The sequence below is a fragment of the Amblyomma mixtum genome, chromosome 6 (assembly GCF_055824585.1).
Source record: "Amblyomma mixtum isolate Tamu chromosome 6, ASM5582458v1, whole genome shotgun sequence".
Lineage (NCBI taxonomy): Eukaryota > Metazoa > Arthropoda > Arachnida > Ixodida > Ixodidae > Amblyomma > Amblyomma mixtum.
The window spans coordinates 4,429,622-4,447,294 of record NC_143017.1 but is presented as its reverse complement, the minus strand read 5'-3'; the positions used below and the strand labels follow the sequence as shown (position 1 = coordinate 4,447,294).

Below are 17,673 nucleotides of genomic sequence, written 5' to 3'. Positions count from 1 at the left end.
GATACTTGCAGTTTTCCGCCTCCTGAGCCTGAGATGTTTACATTGCTCCTATGTGAAAATATAAAGTTTTAAGTGTTAATTTGAAACGCTCGGCATCTTTTTATTTCGCACACTCGCCATCAAAGCATAATGTCGATTCACTGCACAATAAATAAAAGAAATCATTTAAGCACCCCAGTCGAAAAAAACACCAGCCTATATCTGGTGTTTACACCAGACCGGAAATTCAGACACGGGTTCTGGTGTGACCCGGTCTGGTGTGACCCGGTCTGGTGCGACCCGATGTGGTGTGACCCGGTCTGGTGTTACCGGGTCTGGTGTTACCGGGTCTGGTGTGACCCGGGCTGATGTTTTTGGTGTGGCCCGGTCTGGTGTTTTCGGATGTGATTTAATTTGGTGCCGTGCTGACCAGGTTAGGAGCCTTCGGGAACAATTTCCCTGTTTCACGATATGTGCCGCCCGCTGTGGAGCATAACGAGCATACCTGGTACCGAGAAAACAGGTTGAAAAGAAGCGCACATGGGTGAAGCAGGCAAGGTGTGGCTCCAAAAGACGCCAACTTCACACGTGAGGAGGCAAGTGTGAGCTCGACAGCTGCCTTCTTCTGTCGAGATAGCCTCCTTTCATATGTTAATGCAATATGACAATATGCACATGTGCTAACCCCAGTACAGTACAATAATTACCCCTTATCGTCTCCACCTTCAGCAGCGTCAGTGGTCTGGTGTGACCCGGTCTGGTGTGACCCGGTCTGGTGCGACCCGATGTGGTGTGACCCGGTCTGGTGTTACCGGGTTTGGTGTTACCGGGTCTGGTGTGACCCGGGCTGATGTTTTTGGTGTGGCCCGGTCTGGTGTTTTCGGATGTGATTTAATTTGGTGCCGTGCTGACCAGGTTAGGAGCCTTCGGGAACAATTTCGCTGTTTCACGATATGTGCCGCCCGCTGTGGAGCATAACGAGCATACCTGGTACCGAGAAAACAGGTTGAAAAGAAGCGCACATGGGTGAAGCAGGCAAGGTGTGGCTCCAAAAGACGCCAACTTCACACGTGAGGAGGCAAGTGTGAGCTCGACAGCTGCCCTCTTCTGTCGAGATAGCCTCCTTTCATATGTTAATGCAATATGACAATATGCACATGTGCTAACCCCAGTAGAATACAATAATTACCCCTTATCGTCTCCACCTTCAGCAGCGTCAGTGGTCTGGTGTGACCCGGTCTGGTGTGACCCGGTCTGGTGCGACCCGATGTGGTGTGACCCGGTCTGGTGTTACCGGGTCTGGTGTTACCGGGTCTGGTGTGACCCGGGCTGATGTTTTTGATGTGGCCCGGTCTGGTGTTTTCGGATGTGATTTAATTTGGTGCCGTGCTGACCAGGTTAGGAGCCTTCGGGAACAATTTCCCTGTTTCACGATATGTGCCGCCCGCTGTGGAGCATAACGAGCATACCTGGTACCGAGAAAACAGGTTGAAAAGAAGCGCACATGGGTGAAGCAGGCAAGGTGTGGCTCCAAAAGACGCCAACTTCACACGTGAGGAGGCAAGTGTGAGCTCGACAGCTGCCCTCTTCTGTCTTTGGTACTGTTGCTGATATAAACTGCACAAGTACAGTTAAACCACCAGCTTCTGCAATGCTTGCGAAGTTGTTCACTATCACTGGAGAGCTCAAAGAGAAGAGTTGTGTGTACGCAGAGTGGCCGTGAGAAAAACGCAAATTCAATGTGCTTTGATAGCGATGCAGTGCATTAGGATACACATAACAGCATGCATACACCAGCACTCAATTTTTACACTTACCAATAGAAATTTTAGGGAAAGAAAATGAAACAAAATTTGCACGCATACGTCAATACTCAATTCGTATGATTGCCAAAAGAAATTGCAAGGGCATGTAGAAAAGAAAAAAGAAACACAATTTATTCTGATTCGCTTAGCTCTTTGAAGCAGCGGGCCTCTTTCGGCGAAGTTCGCAAGTTTTCTGTGATAGCCACAGTCTTATGCTTTTTTCAGCTTTCGTGGCTGCTTCGTCCGTCACTCCCCGACTGCGGGCATAATGCCTGAAGAACACTGAAAGAAAATCATGCATAAGAGTTAAAAATAGCGCAAGCTTTGTTATTATTCTGGCTTCGGCAGAATTGTTGTTGTAGAACAAATTTCTCTTAGCCTGACAATTAGCTCAGCACTACAAAAACTGCCGCATCTACTTGTAACGCCACTGCTTGTTGTAACAAAGAACAGTATGCTACATGATAAGTAAATTCATTCGCCTGATCATATCAAAGGGACACAGAGGACAACCTCATCCAGCTTTAGTTCTTTGTAAAAATTAATTGTATGGCTTTGGGGCCATGTTGATGTTGCAGAGTCATTCATTGCTGCGAAAATTAGGTTAGAAAATCAACCCATAGTTCGATTCACACATGAAAAGGGCCAAATCCTGGTGTGAGACCGTCCACGTTTCAACACCTGTAACACAATTAGGGCACAAAGCTGGAGCTCTGACGATGCACAATACCATTCCTTCTGCTCTTAGTAAGTGTAGAAGCATGTGCAATCTCAACAGAACAGTGCAGCAGTAATGGTGAGCAAATTTAAGCGAAACACCCTAAAACACAGCACATCAAAAGAAAGTTGTAAATGAGCCTAGAATTAAGCCTAGAACACTTCTGCCTAATATGAGTAATAGTGCAACAAGGTGTTCTGATTCTGGGTAAATCTCAGCAGATATGTAAACAAATCACTTTCTCCACCCTAGAAAGGTTGCACAAAGCTAGTATGTTGCCAAATCTTGTGCATGTGCAAAGGCCATGAGTGCCAATACTGCTAGCACGACAGCTGCTGTGACACTTTGCACTGCCCACATCATCAAAATGAGCATGTCGCCTTAATATTCACGCCAAGTGTAAAGCAGAAAAATGACTAAGGTCATCAGAAAAAAGCGTTTGTCAATTGTAAGAATGCAGGCAGTGCCCAGTTCCCTAGCAGATGCATACATGGTATGGTCCTGAACACAAAGCCAAAACACACCAAGTAAGGGCTCAATTGCATTACTATGTATGCGAAGTGTACAACAGGTCGAACTGCGTACATTTCCCGAGAATATGTTTGTGCTAAACCATCCCATAATTAGTGCCTTTGCTAAGGCAATAAAGATGAAACAATAACAAAAAGGACAAGAAGATACATAAGAATGATACCATCAGCGTTTGCGTTAAAGGTGCACTAAAGAGGAATCTGAACTCATACTTTTACCGATGGAACTCGTTCTACACATTCCGAACGTTCTTAGAAACTTCGAATTATTTCCCTGTGCAGTCGGTTTCTCTAGTTTAAATCGAATTAAACATCCGGTTCCCGCCTTTTTTTTTAATTCCGCCGCAGACAGTGAGAGGAGTCGACTAATCTTTCAACCAGTCCTGTGGCGGCTTGCCGCTCTGCCATCGGCGGAGCGATACGGAGTGATTGGCAAAAGCAGAGTCCACGCGTATTTTTATTTCTGTGGGCCTAATTTGCAGCTATGTAGTCTCTGAATAGATCTATTTATCCACGGAAATGTTTTAAAAAAAGCAAAATAAAAACGAAAGCAAAGCCGCCATGTGACTGCCTGCAAGGCACTCCATGCGTTGGCTGACTCCTCCCCGACTGCGGAGAATTAAAAAAAAAGGCGGGAGCCAGACATTATTCACATTTAAATGAGGAAAATCAGCCCCACAGGGCAATAATTCAAAGTTTCTAAGAATGCTTGGAACGTGTAGATCGGGTTCCCGTGGCAAAAAGACAAGTTCTGATTCCTCTTCAGTGCACATTTAAAGGTTTTAAAAATGCGCAGCTCTTAAGAACCTAACTTTCCAGCTCAACATTGTCATGTGACAACAGCCTATTTTAGCATCACAAAACAAGTTATGTTCTTTGGTTGTTGCCACAGATGTGGAGTGCTCATGTCATACACTCATCTAGCAGCTCAGCTCTGTAGGAAGTTCTTATCTCTACCAAATGCTTCTCATTGTGCCTGTCAAGTAGCTAACTGCACGTGAATTCTCGTGCACAACCAAAAGCCATGCAATGAATTGATCCATTCTAATATGAGTCAAATAGTGTTTGATAATTATTACCTTCTCATGAGCTATTGCCAAGGTCGAGATAGCCTCCTTTCATATGTTAACGCAATATGACAATATGCACATGTGCTAACCCCAGTAGAATACAATAATTACCCCTTATCGTCTCCACCTTCAGCAGCGTCAGTGGCTTCTGCGGTGCCTTGTCCCCACCCTCTGCCAGGAATCTGTCGGACAGCGTTCCTGTGAAGCTGCGCTGAACCAGCACTTGTGTTGACCACAATGTGTTTGCCGCTCTTTTACAAACAGCGAATCTTTTGGCAGCGCCATGAGAGTATCATATGCCTCTTTCGATATTTCGTGGCCATTGGCCAGGTGTACCTGCAGGAAAAAGAAAAATGGCATGCCGGACTGAAAGGGACGTACATAATGTACAAATTACCATTGTTTACCGAGTGCATTCTGACTTAAAACTCAGTGTTAGCACTTGCCACAGCACCAAGGTCAAAATAATTTAAAATTTGAAAATAACTGCAGAACTTAAGCGTGGACATTAACAGTGCGATGGGCATTTAGTGGCACTTCTTAACAGCAGTGGAGTATCAAAGATAACTGCATGCAGTGGTTGTAACTGGCTAATGCTAATCTCAATTCATGTTTGGAATGCTATCGGCAAATAATTTCAGGAAAATGGCTCTACCTTGCTGGACATAGGCAATTAGTATGTGCGCACAGTAACAAATGCTAAAAAAATAAGAACAGCACACAAAAAAGCCGTGCTGTTTGTGCTTCACATGATATGGTGCCCCTTGTAGAGTGGAATGGTCACGAAATTTCTATAGCAACCAGATGCTCTTCTCAAGACATGTCATGATGACTAAGCAATGCGAAAGACCACACACAAAGACAAGCTACCCTTCCGACACAGAGCTGGCCTCTCATGCTTCACCCTCATGCCTCTCCTTTTGCTGTCATTGTGGGGCACATGGCTGCAACACAGGCTCTTCTACTGCTCAGCCTGCACTGACCCTAGCATCTCATTGATGTGCTAGCTGCCAGTGCTCTTTTTAAAAGCAGCACTAAGCATGATCATATGGAAAAATTTTAGTGATCATTAATACTATATGGGCTACCTTTGTGGACCAAACTGAACCTGTAAACTAACTGCACGAGCCGCAAGAAATAAACATCTGACTGTTCAAGCCTGACCAAAACTAGTCCCATATACCTGTCGTTAAACCACCAAAATAAAATGCATATAGCTTACTGAATTTTAAAAGCACTGGTAATGATGAAGGACAGAAGTGAACGGGACAAGCACTTCTCCTCTGTCCTTACTCGTGCATTCAAAATTCAGTGTGCTAAACCAACTGGCCTAATAGACAAATTTTGTAAAGCGTCTAGCTTGTTTACTACGCATGACAATGCTAAGAAAGAGTGCACAGCTGAAAAGCATACACCAAAATATAAGACACCCACATGCATCATCAGCCAGCCTGACTACACCCACTGCAGGGCAAAGGCCTCTCCCATGTCTCTCCAACTGACCCTGTCCTTTTGCCAGCTGCGGCCACCGTATCCCCGCAAACTTCTTAATCTCATCCGCCCACCTAACTTTCTGCCGCACCCTGCTACGCTTGCCTTCTCTTGGTATCCACTCCGTTCACCTCACTTCACTTCACTTTATTACCTTAAAGACCCCCAGTTAGGGGGTATTGCATAAGGGGTGGGTACAAATAGAATTAAATTTTGTGTACAAAGATGTTATTCATTAAATATGGCGGTTATACAATTCAAAAATGAGAATGGACAGGTGGTTGCAGCGACGTCGTGTGGAAGGCCGTTCTAGTGTTTGGCTGAGCGAGGAAAGAATGATGCAGCAAACGTTGTGGTATGAGTCTGTGGACGGGAAACTTGCAGGGGATGACCAAGGCGGAGTGAAATACATGCTGGAGGGCTAATGCAGGGTGGAATACGCAATGAGCTGTAAAAAAACTTCTGAAATAAACACATACTGGCGATGCAACGACGACAGGCAAGGTTTGTTAGGCTCAACTCCGCTTTTAAAGATGATATGCTGATATCATATGAATAACATGAATGAATGAATCTAGTGGCTCGGTTCTGTAGCGATTCTAGTGATGTTAACAAATTTATTTGGTTAGGGCTCCAAATGGGGGATGCATATTCTAGTTTTGTTCGAACCAGGGACTTGTAGGCAAGAAGCTTAACGTTTGGTGGTGCATGGCGCAAATGACGTTTCAGGAAACCAAGGGTTTTGTTAGCTGATGATAGAATGTTAGTGACATGCGCATTCCAGCTTAGATCTTGGCTTAAGGTTACACCCAAGTATTTATAGGAGTTGGTTAATTGTACTGCGACGCCAGAGATTACCTAAGGGAATAAAAGGGCAGATATAACAATTACATGTAGAGGTGAAATTCGTTTCATTAGCGTCTAGTAAATTTTCGCAGCAGGACAAATGTTGCTCGATTTGGATGGTGACTTTTTTTTCTGTTTCTTTTTTTTCTTTCATTCTATAATCTGTGTTTCTTGAATAAAAATTTACAGATGCAAGTGAATGCTGGTGCCACGTCTTATTTATGCTGCTATAGCCAGTATAGACAAGTATCAACTTGCTAAACATTCAACACCGGTGAATGAATATATGTGCATGCTACCCCACTGATGCAACAGCAAGCAGTTCTCAAAGTCACATTTCATAAGACATGAAATTTAGGTGCTTTCACCTTTCCTCTGTCTGTCTGAGTACAAACACCCTGGACTGGCCGTGGTTCTGCTGCAGGCGGTCCAGCAGGCACTGCTGGAAGGTGTACTTCTGAAGACATCACAGATGCCTCACCTCCTTCCAAAGCCGGCATGTCTGCACGCAATATGGCACAACACAAGCTTGATATTTACCTAGTAGAGATTAAGCCACAATTCAGACTAGTGCAGTAGGAACAACATTTCATACAATTTACGCTGAAATCAATACCCTCAGCCTCGAAGCTTATCAAATAAATAATTAGATTATTCTTTTGTTATGCAGACATGAAATATGGAATCAATTTTATCCATACTTATGGCAAGACAGCTAGACAGCTAGCTACCCCTTAGTACTTGCGTTTAATGCATAACAAAGAAAAGCAAAATGCAGTTATTTCTGGTGGTGAACTTCATCATCCTGCCTATGCCCAAACCAGGTTAAAAGCACTACCCACTGACCCCCAATTTAGTATTGGGCCAGCTACAGCCATCCTACAGCCCACAGATTTCCTAATCTCGTCTGCAATGTTTACCTTTTTTTGGAATCTATTTGATAAGTAGTAATGGACCATTCACCACTTGTCCTCCATACCATATACTACCGCACTACTCTCTTTCTGTCTCTTAATGTTACACGCACTGCGCTGTCCTGAGGTTAATTTCAAGCCTTCTCAACATGGCTGCTGCCCGTACCGATGAATTTCCCATTAGCATCATGAATAGTGATTTAAAAACAACATTCTCGTATGCTTCCTTTGGTTTCAATGACTGTTGGCTACCTTCCTATTTATGCTGTAACGAGCTCCTCATTTCTATACCCTTCCCTGTTCGTTCCGTCATTAGGTTATCCTTGCAGCTTGAAAAACGGGCTATAAACTTGCTGCGAACTGAAAAAAAAAATGTGCCCAGTGGTAGGTTAAGGACTCCGCAACAATGTCACTGGCAATTACAGACAGGGGACATGGTTTATTGGTTTACTGGGGTTTACTGGGGCCCAAGGCAACTCAGGCTATGAGGGACGCCGTAGTGAAGGGCTCCGGAAATTTCGACCACCTGGGGTTCTTTAACGTGCACTGACATCGCACAGTACACGGGCCTCTAGAATTTCGCCCCCATCAAAATTCGGAGGCCGCGGCCGGGATGGAACCTGCGTCTTTTGGGTCAGCAGCCGAGCGCCGTAATCACTGAGCCACCGCGGCAGGGCACAGATAATAGACATGATTCCGGAGTGCTGCTGATGACTTTCCATACCTTCCTCAGCTGATAAGCACGCATTGCGTACTTCAGATGACAGCAGCGTGGGCCCTTCCAGTGACAGGGTGGGGTGGCACTGTTGTGGTAACGGTGTCACCGCCCTTGGAGCGGCATTCTCAACGAGTGCAATGCTAGCCACATTGCTCACTTCAGCAGCTGTTGACAAAAACGTTTGCTGTTTTAGACTTCCCCTTTAGCAAGTTCATTTTTTCTTGTTTCATCATACTTTCTCATCTTTATGTTTTTGGTCTTTTTAGGTAATTTATCTAAGCCCCACTAAGAACATGAACATATGCAGCTAAAGTTCACATTTCCACTGTGATGCAGACGTTAGGATCATTAAAACCATGGAGTTAGTGTAAAACTGCATTTCCACAACCAATGAGGAATGTAATAAACATGCAAAATTTTTAACACTTGCTTTCCCAAAAAAAGTCCTTTTTATAATGCACTTGTGTAATTTTAACACACTGGAGCTTACAAGAAAAAAGTAATAACTTACAGGCTGTAGCAAGCGGTATCCAGATTAAGAAGTAGGCATACTGCCATACAAGACTAACCTGGAGTTGAGAGGCATTTCAGAAGCTGCTCCTGCAGCTTCATGTTTAACTGCCACAGCTTCGAATTTTCTTTCTTGAGGGCTTCCAGCTCCTCTTTTAGCGCATTGCTTTCTCTGAGTGCCACAATGTCCTCATTGGCACTTCTTTTCGCAGCCATTCTCAACTTCTTCACCTTTTTTGTTGACTAGAATTAAAGCAAAGGCATAACCAATATAAATGCAGCAAATATGTATCATGCACAAGTCATCATGCACTTCGTATATAATCAGCATACTGGCATTTGTTTGACCATTGCAAGGAGATTCACCCACTTGCCACAAGTACATTAGGCGTTTTCTCATCCATAACACGGTACTGTTGGCCGCAAAAGTTTGCAGGATCTGTGATGCGTGGCGGGGCGAAGCAAAACAACATTGCTGCGTGATCTGCCATAACAGAGCACAGTATCCAGGCTCATGTGAACCTCAACACCACGCTCTGTGATGGCAGATGGCACAGCAATGCAGTTTTGCAGATCCTGCAAGCTTTTGCGCTTGACAGTTCATGCTCCTGATACATGTTAGAAATAATAGCAATGCCAGGAGTGCATATGACTGTATATATGACTGCAGTAAGCCTAAGAACCTGCCGCAAGTTCCTGTCCAGAGGTCTCCTTGAAAAGATTCAGCAGTGCTTCGATGTGACTTTGAAGCTGGCATTGTCAATGTCAAGTCATTCACGACTCTGAGCTAAAGCTGCTTCTTACTTGGTCGCTCTTTACAATAGCAACTTAAATGGTACATCAGAGCAAACAGCTATATAATACAATTCTTTGCATATGAATTTCCAAGTTTAGATGCATGAACTAAACAAATACCAGAAAAATGCACTACATCACTCATATAAGCACATATAAGCTTTTCCTACAACTGCATGCTCTGTTTACCATGGCTGTGATTATACATGCGCCCGCATGGCAACATGCTGCTTGCTCTAAGACTTGCACATGTTTCAATAATTCAACACTAGCCAACACTTCCATAAAATATACAAAAGGAGTAAACATATTCAGAATGACCAGGGAGATAGCAAAGGGCCCAGCAGTGGCATTAATGAAAATTGCTTATACATGGGTTGCACCGAAATCATAGCTGTTGCCATGTTTGAGGTTAGATGCATACCAGAAACCTGCAAATTTTTCTAATCCATTTTTCATTACCTGCCCCAATCTGCACTGCAGAAGCTCTCCGTTAGACTCTGTATTGTGGCACCCATGACATCGCATGAAACCCATGTATACATACTACCAACATGACAATTCCTGAACGGAACATGCAGTTTCCAACACGCACATTTTCTGGTGGCCCCTGCCGCTTCAGTTTTGCGCGCTGTGCCTTATCTGCTAAGAACATGTCCATGTCGTCTTTGGACTCTGAAATAAATTTGTTGAAATAAATTTGAATGAACACTTGTTTCTCGTAGTAACGACCAGGCCACACAACACTCATGCTGATACATCTCAGTGCTCGCACTCGTATGCTTGTGTTTTCACCAAGTGTCCAGTGTCCACATAATTACACTCGCACGCTGCAGTGTTTTTCTCAAGCATCCACATAATTAATGTTCAGCCTGGTGGTACTGATCAGCTAACATTTTTAAAAGCACGGAAAAGATGAGAAGACAACATGAGTGCAAGGAATGCAGCATATGAATAGCTGACAATGCTGTGCAGTGTATTTCATAATACTGCAACACCAGATAGGCAAATACTGCAAAGCTTTACAGTGTATGTAAACACACAGAATTAAAAATAAAATAGGTCTAACCATTCTGCCGTCTCCCCGAAACCACGGCAAATTAATGGGCACGGGATTTCGGTACATCAAACATGCAGTACACTTGGAGCGCACAAGCGATAAAAAGAAAGTGAAAGAGGGCGAAAAATGTTCGAGAAACAACGCACATAACGTGTGGTTGGGCTAGTCGGTGCAGATTCGACAACATGAAAGAGAAAACAGCGCTGACACAGGACATGAAAGGGCACCCTTTGTTTTGAATCGTGTGCCCCGAGCAAACCCATGTGAGCAGAGAGGCGGCATATGCCTGCCGACATGTTTTGCAGCAATGGTTCATGGCACAGGGATATAAAAAAAACTTTCATCAGGGCCTTCAGGACAGTTCTGCTTACCTGACATGTGGAGTACTTTGGCGTCGTAATACCCTCCACTGGTTCTTTCGTCGCCTTCCCAAAATACGCTCTAAATTTCCCCGGTGCTAAAATCGTCCACATCGGCCGGGCGGAACCCTTTCACATGACGAGATTTCGCGATTTTCTTTACATTGTCTCCAAGAATTTCACGTAGACGTAATAATAGATTAACGCTGCCAAAACAAACGACGGAGATCCACGCGCGAGCCTCCTTGATGCGCCCACGTCGCCTAGGCTTGCTGGATAGCTCATTATTTAGGCTGCTAGGGGTGCCGCTGTAATCTCGTCAGATACGCAAAGAATTCCGTAAGACTTCTATCCGCGCACAAAACAGCATATTACGATATGTTCGCTCTAATTCTTTCTGTGATCTTAGGTTAACAGGTACTGTAAGACATTATCATCACCATTTCCCTTCATTATCTGGAAATGTCTAGAAAGACAGAACAAGGTCTACCTTGGACAGAAGCTTCACACGCTCCTGTCGGCCACCAACGCCCCGTATGTCCGCTTCACGATTTCGGGTGAAATCAAACCGCAAAATAAGCTATTTAATGTATTGGTCACTTATTCGGCGATTGCTTCTTTGCCGGCTGGTGTTTCGTGAAGAAAATGGAGACAGGGCGGAGTTTCGTCTCGGGCGCCCATTCCAGCTTGAAAAGCACTTTTTAGGTTGAATTTCTTCCTGGAGTGACATTCTCTCCCTGGCACTGGGAGAGTTCGAGATGGGGTGAACTGGAAGTGTAAATTTTTCAGGAAAAATTATGCCAGTGTAGTGAATTACAATTAACGCGCCTGAACTATTATGAATGCGCCTCAGGTTGCCTCGATGGCAGACGAAGAAGTTGACGACGAAGTGTGCCGGCGCGCGCGGCTCCGCATTTGTTCAATTTTGGATGGAGCTCGTAAAAAATCAGAGTTCTTGGTTCAGGCACATAAGGGAACATCGCCGTGCCTTTGGTGGAACGCAGAGTGCTCTCGCGATTATAGGCGCCGAAAGGCTGCTTGGAAGAAACTTCTCCATAATCAGTGTCCCAAAAACTGGATCGATTATAAGTTCGTTGCAGCTACGTTTAAGCGCACCGTATCTCGTGCAAAGGAGTTGCACGATACTGAACGCTACGAATTCTTTTCAAAATCTGGTAATAGGCGCGCTTTATTCAATTACCTAAAATCCAGGAAACTAATCTCGTCCACCATGAACGCTGTCTCCCTAGTTCAGTCACCGGCTGAACTTGCACAGTCCCTGGAAGAGATAGGCAGAGGTCTTGAGCGCCGGTTTACGGCTCTTCTTCCTTCTCCTCAGAGATTTCTTGCCACTTTGGACGATTTCGAGGAGGTCACCATCACTGAGCTCTCGAACACTGTATCCCGCCTTCCTCCCGCGGCCCCTGGCCCTGATGGTGTGACTTCTTCTATGATTAAAATTTTGTTTGAGGAATCTCCCACCGACTTACTGGCGCTTATAAATTACTCTCTTAAGGGGCCATGGATTCCAAATGAGTGGCGTTTAGCAAAGATTATCCCGTTGCTTAAAAAGCAGGGAGATGGTTATGTGTTAGACAATATAAGGCCAATTTCTTTAACTTCGAATCTCGTTAAGTTAATTGAGAGGGTGTTGCATGGTAGAATAACGTCTGTTATTTCAGAGGCTGGGTTGTTGAACCCTTGCCAGATTGGTTTCAGACCAGGATGCTCTATATGGTGTGCCCATACCGATCTGGAGAGCCGCATACAGTTAGCTCGGCGCCGAAACCAACACGCAGCGCTTGTTACTTTAGATGTATCTAAAGCCTATGACAGCGTTGAGCACAGGACGCTCTTGCAAAGACTGCAGGCAGTAGGACTTCCGAGATACTTTGTGGCTTGGGTTACTGAATTCCTTGCTGACAGGGAATTTTACTGCTTTCAGAACGGTGTTTCATCAAGCAAATTTCGACAATCGAGAGGAGTGCCCCAAGGGGCGGTCCTCTCCCCTGTACTTTTTAACATCTTACTCAGCAGTATTCCCTGCAGTCCTCTGGTGTCCACCTATGTGTATGCTGATGACATCGCCTTTTTTGCATCAGAGAACGACATTTCCTTTTTGTACCAGTCCTTACAGTCCTACCTCAATGTCCTAGACCAATGGTTAGGAGACATTAATCTGTCCCTTAATGTCAATAAATGTGCTTTATTGGTTTTTCCGCTCTCTCGTCCAGTTAATATCTCTATTGTTTACCGGAACCATGTAATTCCTCAAGTGCAAAGTGTCAAATACCTCGGGGTAATTTATGATCCTTCTCTTTCCTGGGCGGCCCATATCGAGCAGATCACTGTGAAAGGAGTCCGAGCAGTCGCTATGCTGCGCAGGCTGAGCAGTGTTCGTTCTGGCATGAGAAGGCACTCACTTCTTATGATTTATAGAATGTACGTCCGTCCAGTCTTAGAGTTCGGCTGTGTTTTATTCTCTGGTGCACCAGCGTATAAACTTCGCCCCTTGATTCTCTTGGAGCGGGAGGCGTTGCGCCTTTGTTTGGGCCTTCCAAAATTTGTGGCGAATTCCGTTTTGTACCTGGAAGCGCGTACTCCATCATTGACTTCTAGATTTCGGCTCTTAACGGTGAAAACGTTCGTAAGGATGTGCGATTCTTCGCTCCATGCCTCCAATTTGATCTTTCTTCGTCAGCCTAGGCTATTTTTCAACGAAACCTGGTCTCGTTTCCGTACCCCTCAGATATGTTTGGTGCAATCCCTCCTGGACCCCTTAAACGTCCGCATTTCGGACATCCGTCCGGTATGCGCCAACTCATCTATTGAGATTGTCTTCGATGACATCTTTCCAAAACATGCAAAGTTAATGCCTTTTCATTTGCTCAGCGGTTTATTGCAGGATTACCTGCTGTGCTTTAAATCTCATGTGCTCATAGCGACAGACGCCTCACAGTGTGAAGAAAAGGCCGGTGTTGGCATTTTCTCCATCTCCCTTGACTGGTCATTCTCACTCCGCCTTCCCGATTACACCCCTATTTATTTGGCCGAATTTCTAGCAGTAGTCTTAGCGTTGCGCAAATTAAACAGCTGCTTGTCTTCTGTCATAATTATGACAGATTCATTATCGTTGTGTTCCTCTCTCACCGCGCCTACAACATCTCAGGCACTTCGGTTACTCAAATGCTTGGTTCCACCCCACGTGTGTTCATTACGGTTGGTCTGGGTGCCTGGGCACAGAGGAATCCATTTGAATGAGGTTGCTGATACCCTGGCGAAGGCATCTCTTAAAGGCCCAGCCGTATCTGTGCTTCCACCCAGCGCATATATTACCGCGGCCAGGTTTCGCAGGTATCTGCTCTTGAAAGAATTCGCAGCATCAGCTCTTACCTCCTCTCCCGAATTCCGGCATCTCCTTTACCCGTGGTGCAGTAAAGGATGGCGATCACGCAAGCTTGAGGTTTCCTTCACGCGTCTACGTTGTCGCGTGCCTCTTTTAAACTTCTACCTTTATAGATCTGGTCTGGCGGTCTCCCCATTGTGCCCGTTCTGCGGAGAACCCGAAACGATAGATCATTTCTTGTTGACCTGCCGCCGTTTCTCCTCTTTACGGAGCCGCCTGCTGGAGCTTCCGTTACGACAGCTTGGTCTAAGTCTGTCAGCTGGGGTTGCTCTGTCTCTTGGGGCTTCCTCCCTTGGGCACAGCAACTGGAATGTGCTCTCCGCCATGCAAAACTTCCTTACAGACACTAAACGGCTGCCGTCTTAAGCTCTGCTCTTTCTCATGATCAATATTTCTCTAGAATGAAAGCTTTCTGAAACGTGGAATATTTAGCCCCGTTCTCTATTTCAGTCACCGATCTCACAGCATTTGTTTAACCTATTTCAATTACACATCTGTGATCCTTTCATTTATTTCCTAATTGCTATTATTATCATGATTATTTTATTTTTCCCCACCATTATTTTCTTGTTTAACATTTTGTACACCTATCAGTTGCCGCCTGTGTCTTGGCCAATCCCCCGCAGTGGGTATGCGCCATTTTCTAGAGGACAACAACAACAACAACAGCTCTCTGGCTGTGTAGACTGACTGTGATTTTGCTGCCGTCCGCTCAGCTGTTTGGTGAACTGTATAGCTGAGGTCACTAGTACACGAACCCCCTTTCATTGTTGTCGGCTTGGGAAACTCCACAACAGCGCGAAGTTTGGCCGGGTCGGGGAGAACGCCTTCCTTAGATACAATGTGACCCAAGATGGTTAGCTGCCGGGCGCCGAAGTGGCACTTCTTCAGATTAAGCTGTAGGCCGGCGTCGGTGAGGCAAGTCAGAACCTGCTGCAGGCGCGTGAGGTGAGTGGAAAAATCTACCGAAAAGACAACGATATCGTCCAAGTAACAGAGGCACGTATGCCACTTCAGCTTCCGTAAGACGTTATTCATCATTCTTTCGAATGTAGCTGGCGCGTTGCACAGGCCGAATGGCATAACGGTGAACTCGTAAAGGCCGTCGGGGGTAACGAATGCGGTCTTCTCACGGTCAGCGGCAGCCATCGGGACCTGCCAGTAGCCCGAACGCAAGTCAAGAGAGGAGAAGTATTCGGCGCCTTGGAGACAGTCAAGAGCGTCATCGATGCGGGGAAGCGGATAATTGTCTTTGTGGGTAATTTTGTTCAGTCGCCGGTAATCGACACAAAATCTGATAGAACCGTCTTTCTTCTTGACCAGCACCACCGGAGAAGACCAAGGGCTGTGAGAGGGACTGATGACGCCACGGTGCAGCATGTCTTCAACGTGCTCACCTATCACTTGACGCTCAGCCGCAGACACGCGATAGGGTCGCTGCCGAAAAGGCGGGTGGGAGCCGGTCTCAATGCGATGAGCCACGCACTCTCGGCGATATGCTCACCATGTACGGCTCGTCAGATCAGTCTAACTGGGACTCTGTGCTGCCTTTTGTGACGTACGCATACAATACCGCCACCCAGTCAACCACCGGATTTTCCCTTTCTACCTGTTGTATGGCCGTGAGCCGTCCTCCACAATGGACACGGTTTTGCCGTACACTCCGGACGCCTCCGAATGCACGCCCCTTTCCGAACTCGCCAAGCACACCGAGGAATGTCGCCAACTGGCCCGTTCTTTCACCTCGGACTCCCAAGGTCGCCGAAAGCATGAACACGATGCCCATCAAACCGCGCACGCTTTCTCTCCAGGTTCATTAGTTTGGCTTTGGGTCCCCTCCACTACACCAGGACAGTCTTCGAAATTTCGCAGAGAACATCATGGCCCTTACCGCGTCGTCGAATCAACATCCCCTGTTAATTATATTGTAGAGCCGCTTACACCCTCTTCGGACTTGCGCCGTCGCGGCCGTGAGCTTGTCCATGTCAGTCGCCTCAAGACTTATTACGACCCGCTCCTCTTGCCAGCACCATAGGTCGCCAGGATGGCTACTCTTCCATCCCGGGGCCATTGTAGTGAATTACAATTAACGCGCCTGAACTATTATGAATGCGCCTCAGGTTGCCTCGATGGCAGACGAAGAAGTTGACGACGAAGTGTGCCGGCGCGCGCGGCTCCAGCTCTCTGGCTGTGTAGACTGACTGTGATTTTGCTGCCGTCCGCTCAGCTGTTTGGTGAACTGTATAGCTGAGGTCACTAGTACGCGAACCCCCTTTCACCAGATGTACATGATTTCCAGTGAATGGCATTTTGCAGCTGAATATACATGCGATTCTAGTTGGAATCGACCGGTTTCCAGGTGGATGGGCATGATTTCCAGATAAATAATCGCGCTGATAACGGAATCTCAATCCCAGGCAGCCCAAAGCGCCACGTCCAGCGCAAATATTGAGAATAGTGGTCGCAGAATGAACACGTCGACCATATTTATAGGCCGCTGTGTAGGGCGCTGCAAAAAATTCACTGCCAGCTTCACACCATCAAGTAATTATAGCAGTATATAGGCTGCAATGAACCAGAATGTATAACATATAGTTCTTGCTGTCACATTCGAAGCTATAGAAATCTCATAAAAAGGAACTGCGCGCATTATGCAACTCAAAATGTGGTGGAAATAATCCAGTTAGACTGAGAAAAGCTTCTTTGGTAAAAAACAAAAGCTTCGCGATCATTTTCTGCGAACAGCTAAGAATAATAAACATCATCATCATCATCATTTATTTTACCCTTAAAGGCCTCTGTTGAGGCATTACATAAGGGGGGGGGGGCGACAAAGCAAATGCAACTGATTAATACAACAAAACATAATGCAATACAATAAAATGAAAAACGATACATCACAATACAACGTTGGTCAATAATGAAGGGCGCAAGGCTGAATTAGGCGGTAACAACAACAACAACAACAAGAAAAAGAATAAGTGTAACTGGGTGAAGTTTGAGCAGTGTCTTTTATTCAGTACAGTGATTAATTAATGCCTGTCGAAATTTAGTAGCGTCGCGCTCGTTAACAATGTAGTCGGGTAGCAGGTTCCAATTTTCTATTGCAGTTGGAAGAAAAGATTTATTAAATGCCAAGGTCGATCCATGTATACGTTGAATGCTGAGGAGGTTAAACAGGCGGCGCGATGTTCTGATGGGAGCTAGTAATAATGTGTCACGAAGATCAGAAAAATTGTAATATAACTTATGAAAGAGGCAGAGTCGTGCGATTTTCCGTCGGAGCTCTACCGCACGTATGACAAACCCAGAAACTCAGGCATGATTTAAGTATAAATATGGCGCTCTCTAACCCCCCCCCCTCCGCCAATAAAAAAAATTACGTAGGAAGGCCATGCCGAACTCCACTTTTTCGGCGAAAAATATCCAAGAAGTACCGTATTTTCCGGTGTATAACACGCACCCGCCATAT

General features: G+C 45.6%; 1 protein-coding gene and 1 long non-coding RNA gene across 2 annotated transcripts; both read right to left on the bottom strand.

Moving 5' to 3' along the window:
• Nucleotides 1-1,895: 1,895 nt before the first annotated feature.
• LOC149338112 (uncharacterized) lies at nt 1,896-4,316 on the bottom strand. Its single transcript, XR_016283705.1, has 2 exons — nt 4,214-4,316; nt 1,896-2,066 (listed from the first exon to the last, which is right to left on the bottom strand). It is a non-coding gene; the product is annotated as an uncharacterized LOC149338112 (long non-coding RNA).
• A 2,487-nt stretch (nt 4,317-6,803) lies between these two features.
• Nucleotides 6,804-10,814, bottom strand: LOC149338111 (uncharacterized). The gene is made up of 5 exons (XM_089550103.1): nt 10,808-10,814; nt 9,972-10,051; nt 8,641-8,824; nt 8,109-8,236; nt 6,804-6,896 (listed from the first exon to the last, which is right to left on the bottom strand). Exons 1-5 carry the CDS (start codon nt 10,812-10,814, stop codon nt 6,804-6,806), a joined length of 492 nt encoding a protein of 163 aa, XP_089406229.1.
• Nucleotides 10,815-17,673: the final 6,859 nt, after the last annotated feature.

Coding starts and splice junctions, on each gene's coding strand:
- LOC149338111 (XM_089550103.1), bottom strand. Junction 8,237..8,640: donor GAAATGCCTCTCAACTCCAG/GTTAGTCTTGTA, acceptor TTTTGTCAACAG/CTGCTGAAGTGAGCAATGTG. Junction 6,897..8,108: donor CCACGCTGCTGTCATCTGAA/GTACGCAATGCG, acceptor TGATGTCTTCAG/AAGTACACCTTCCAGCAGTG.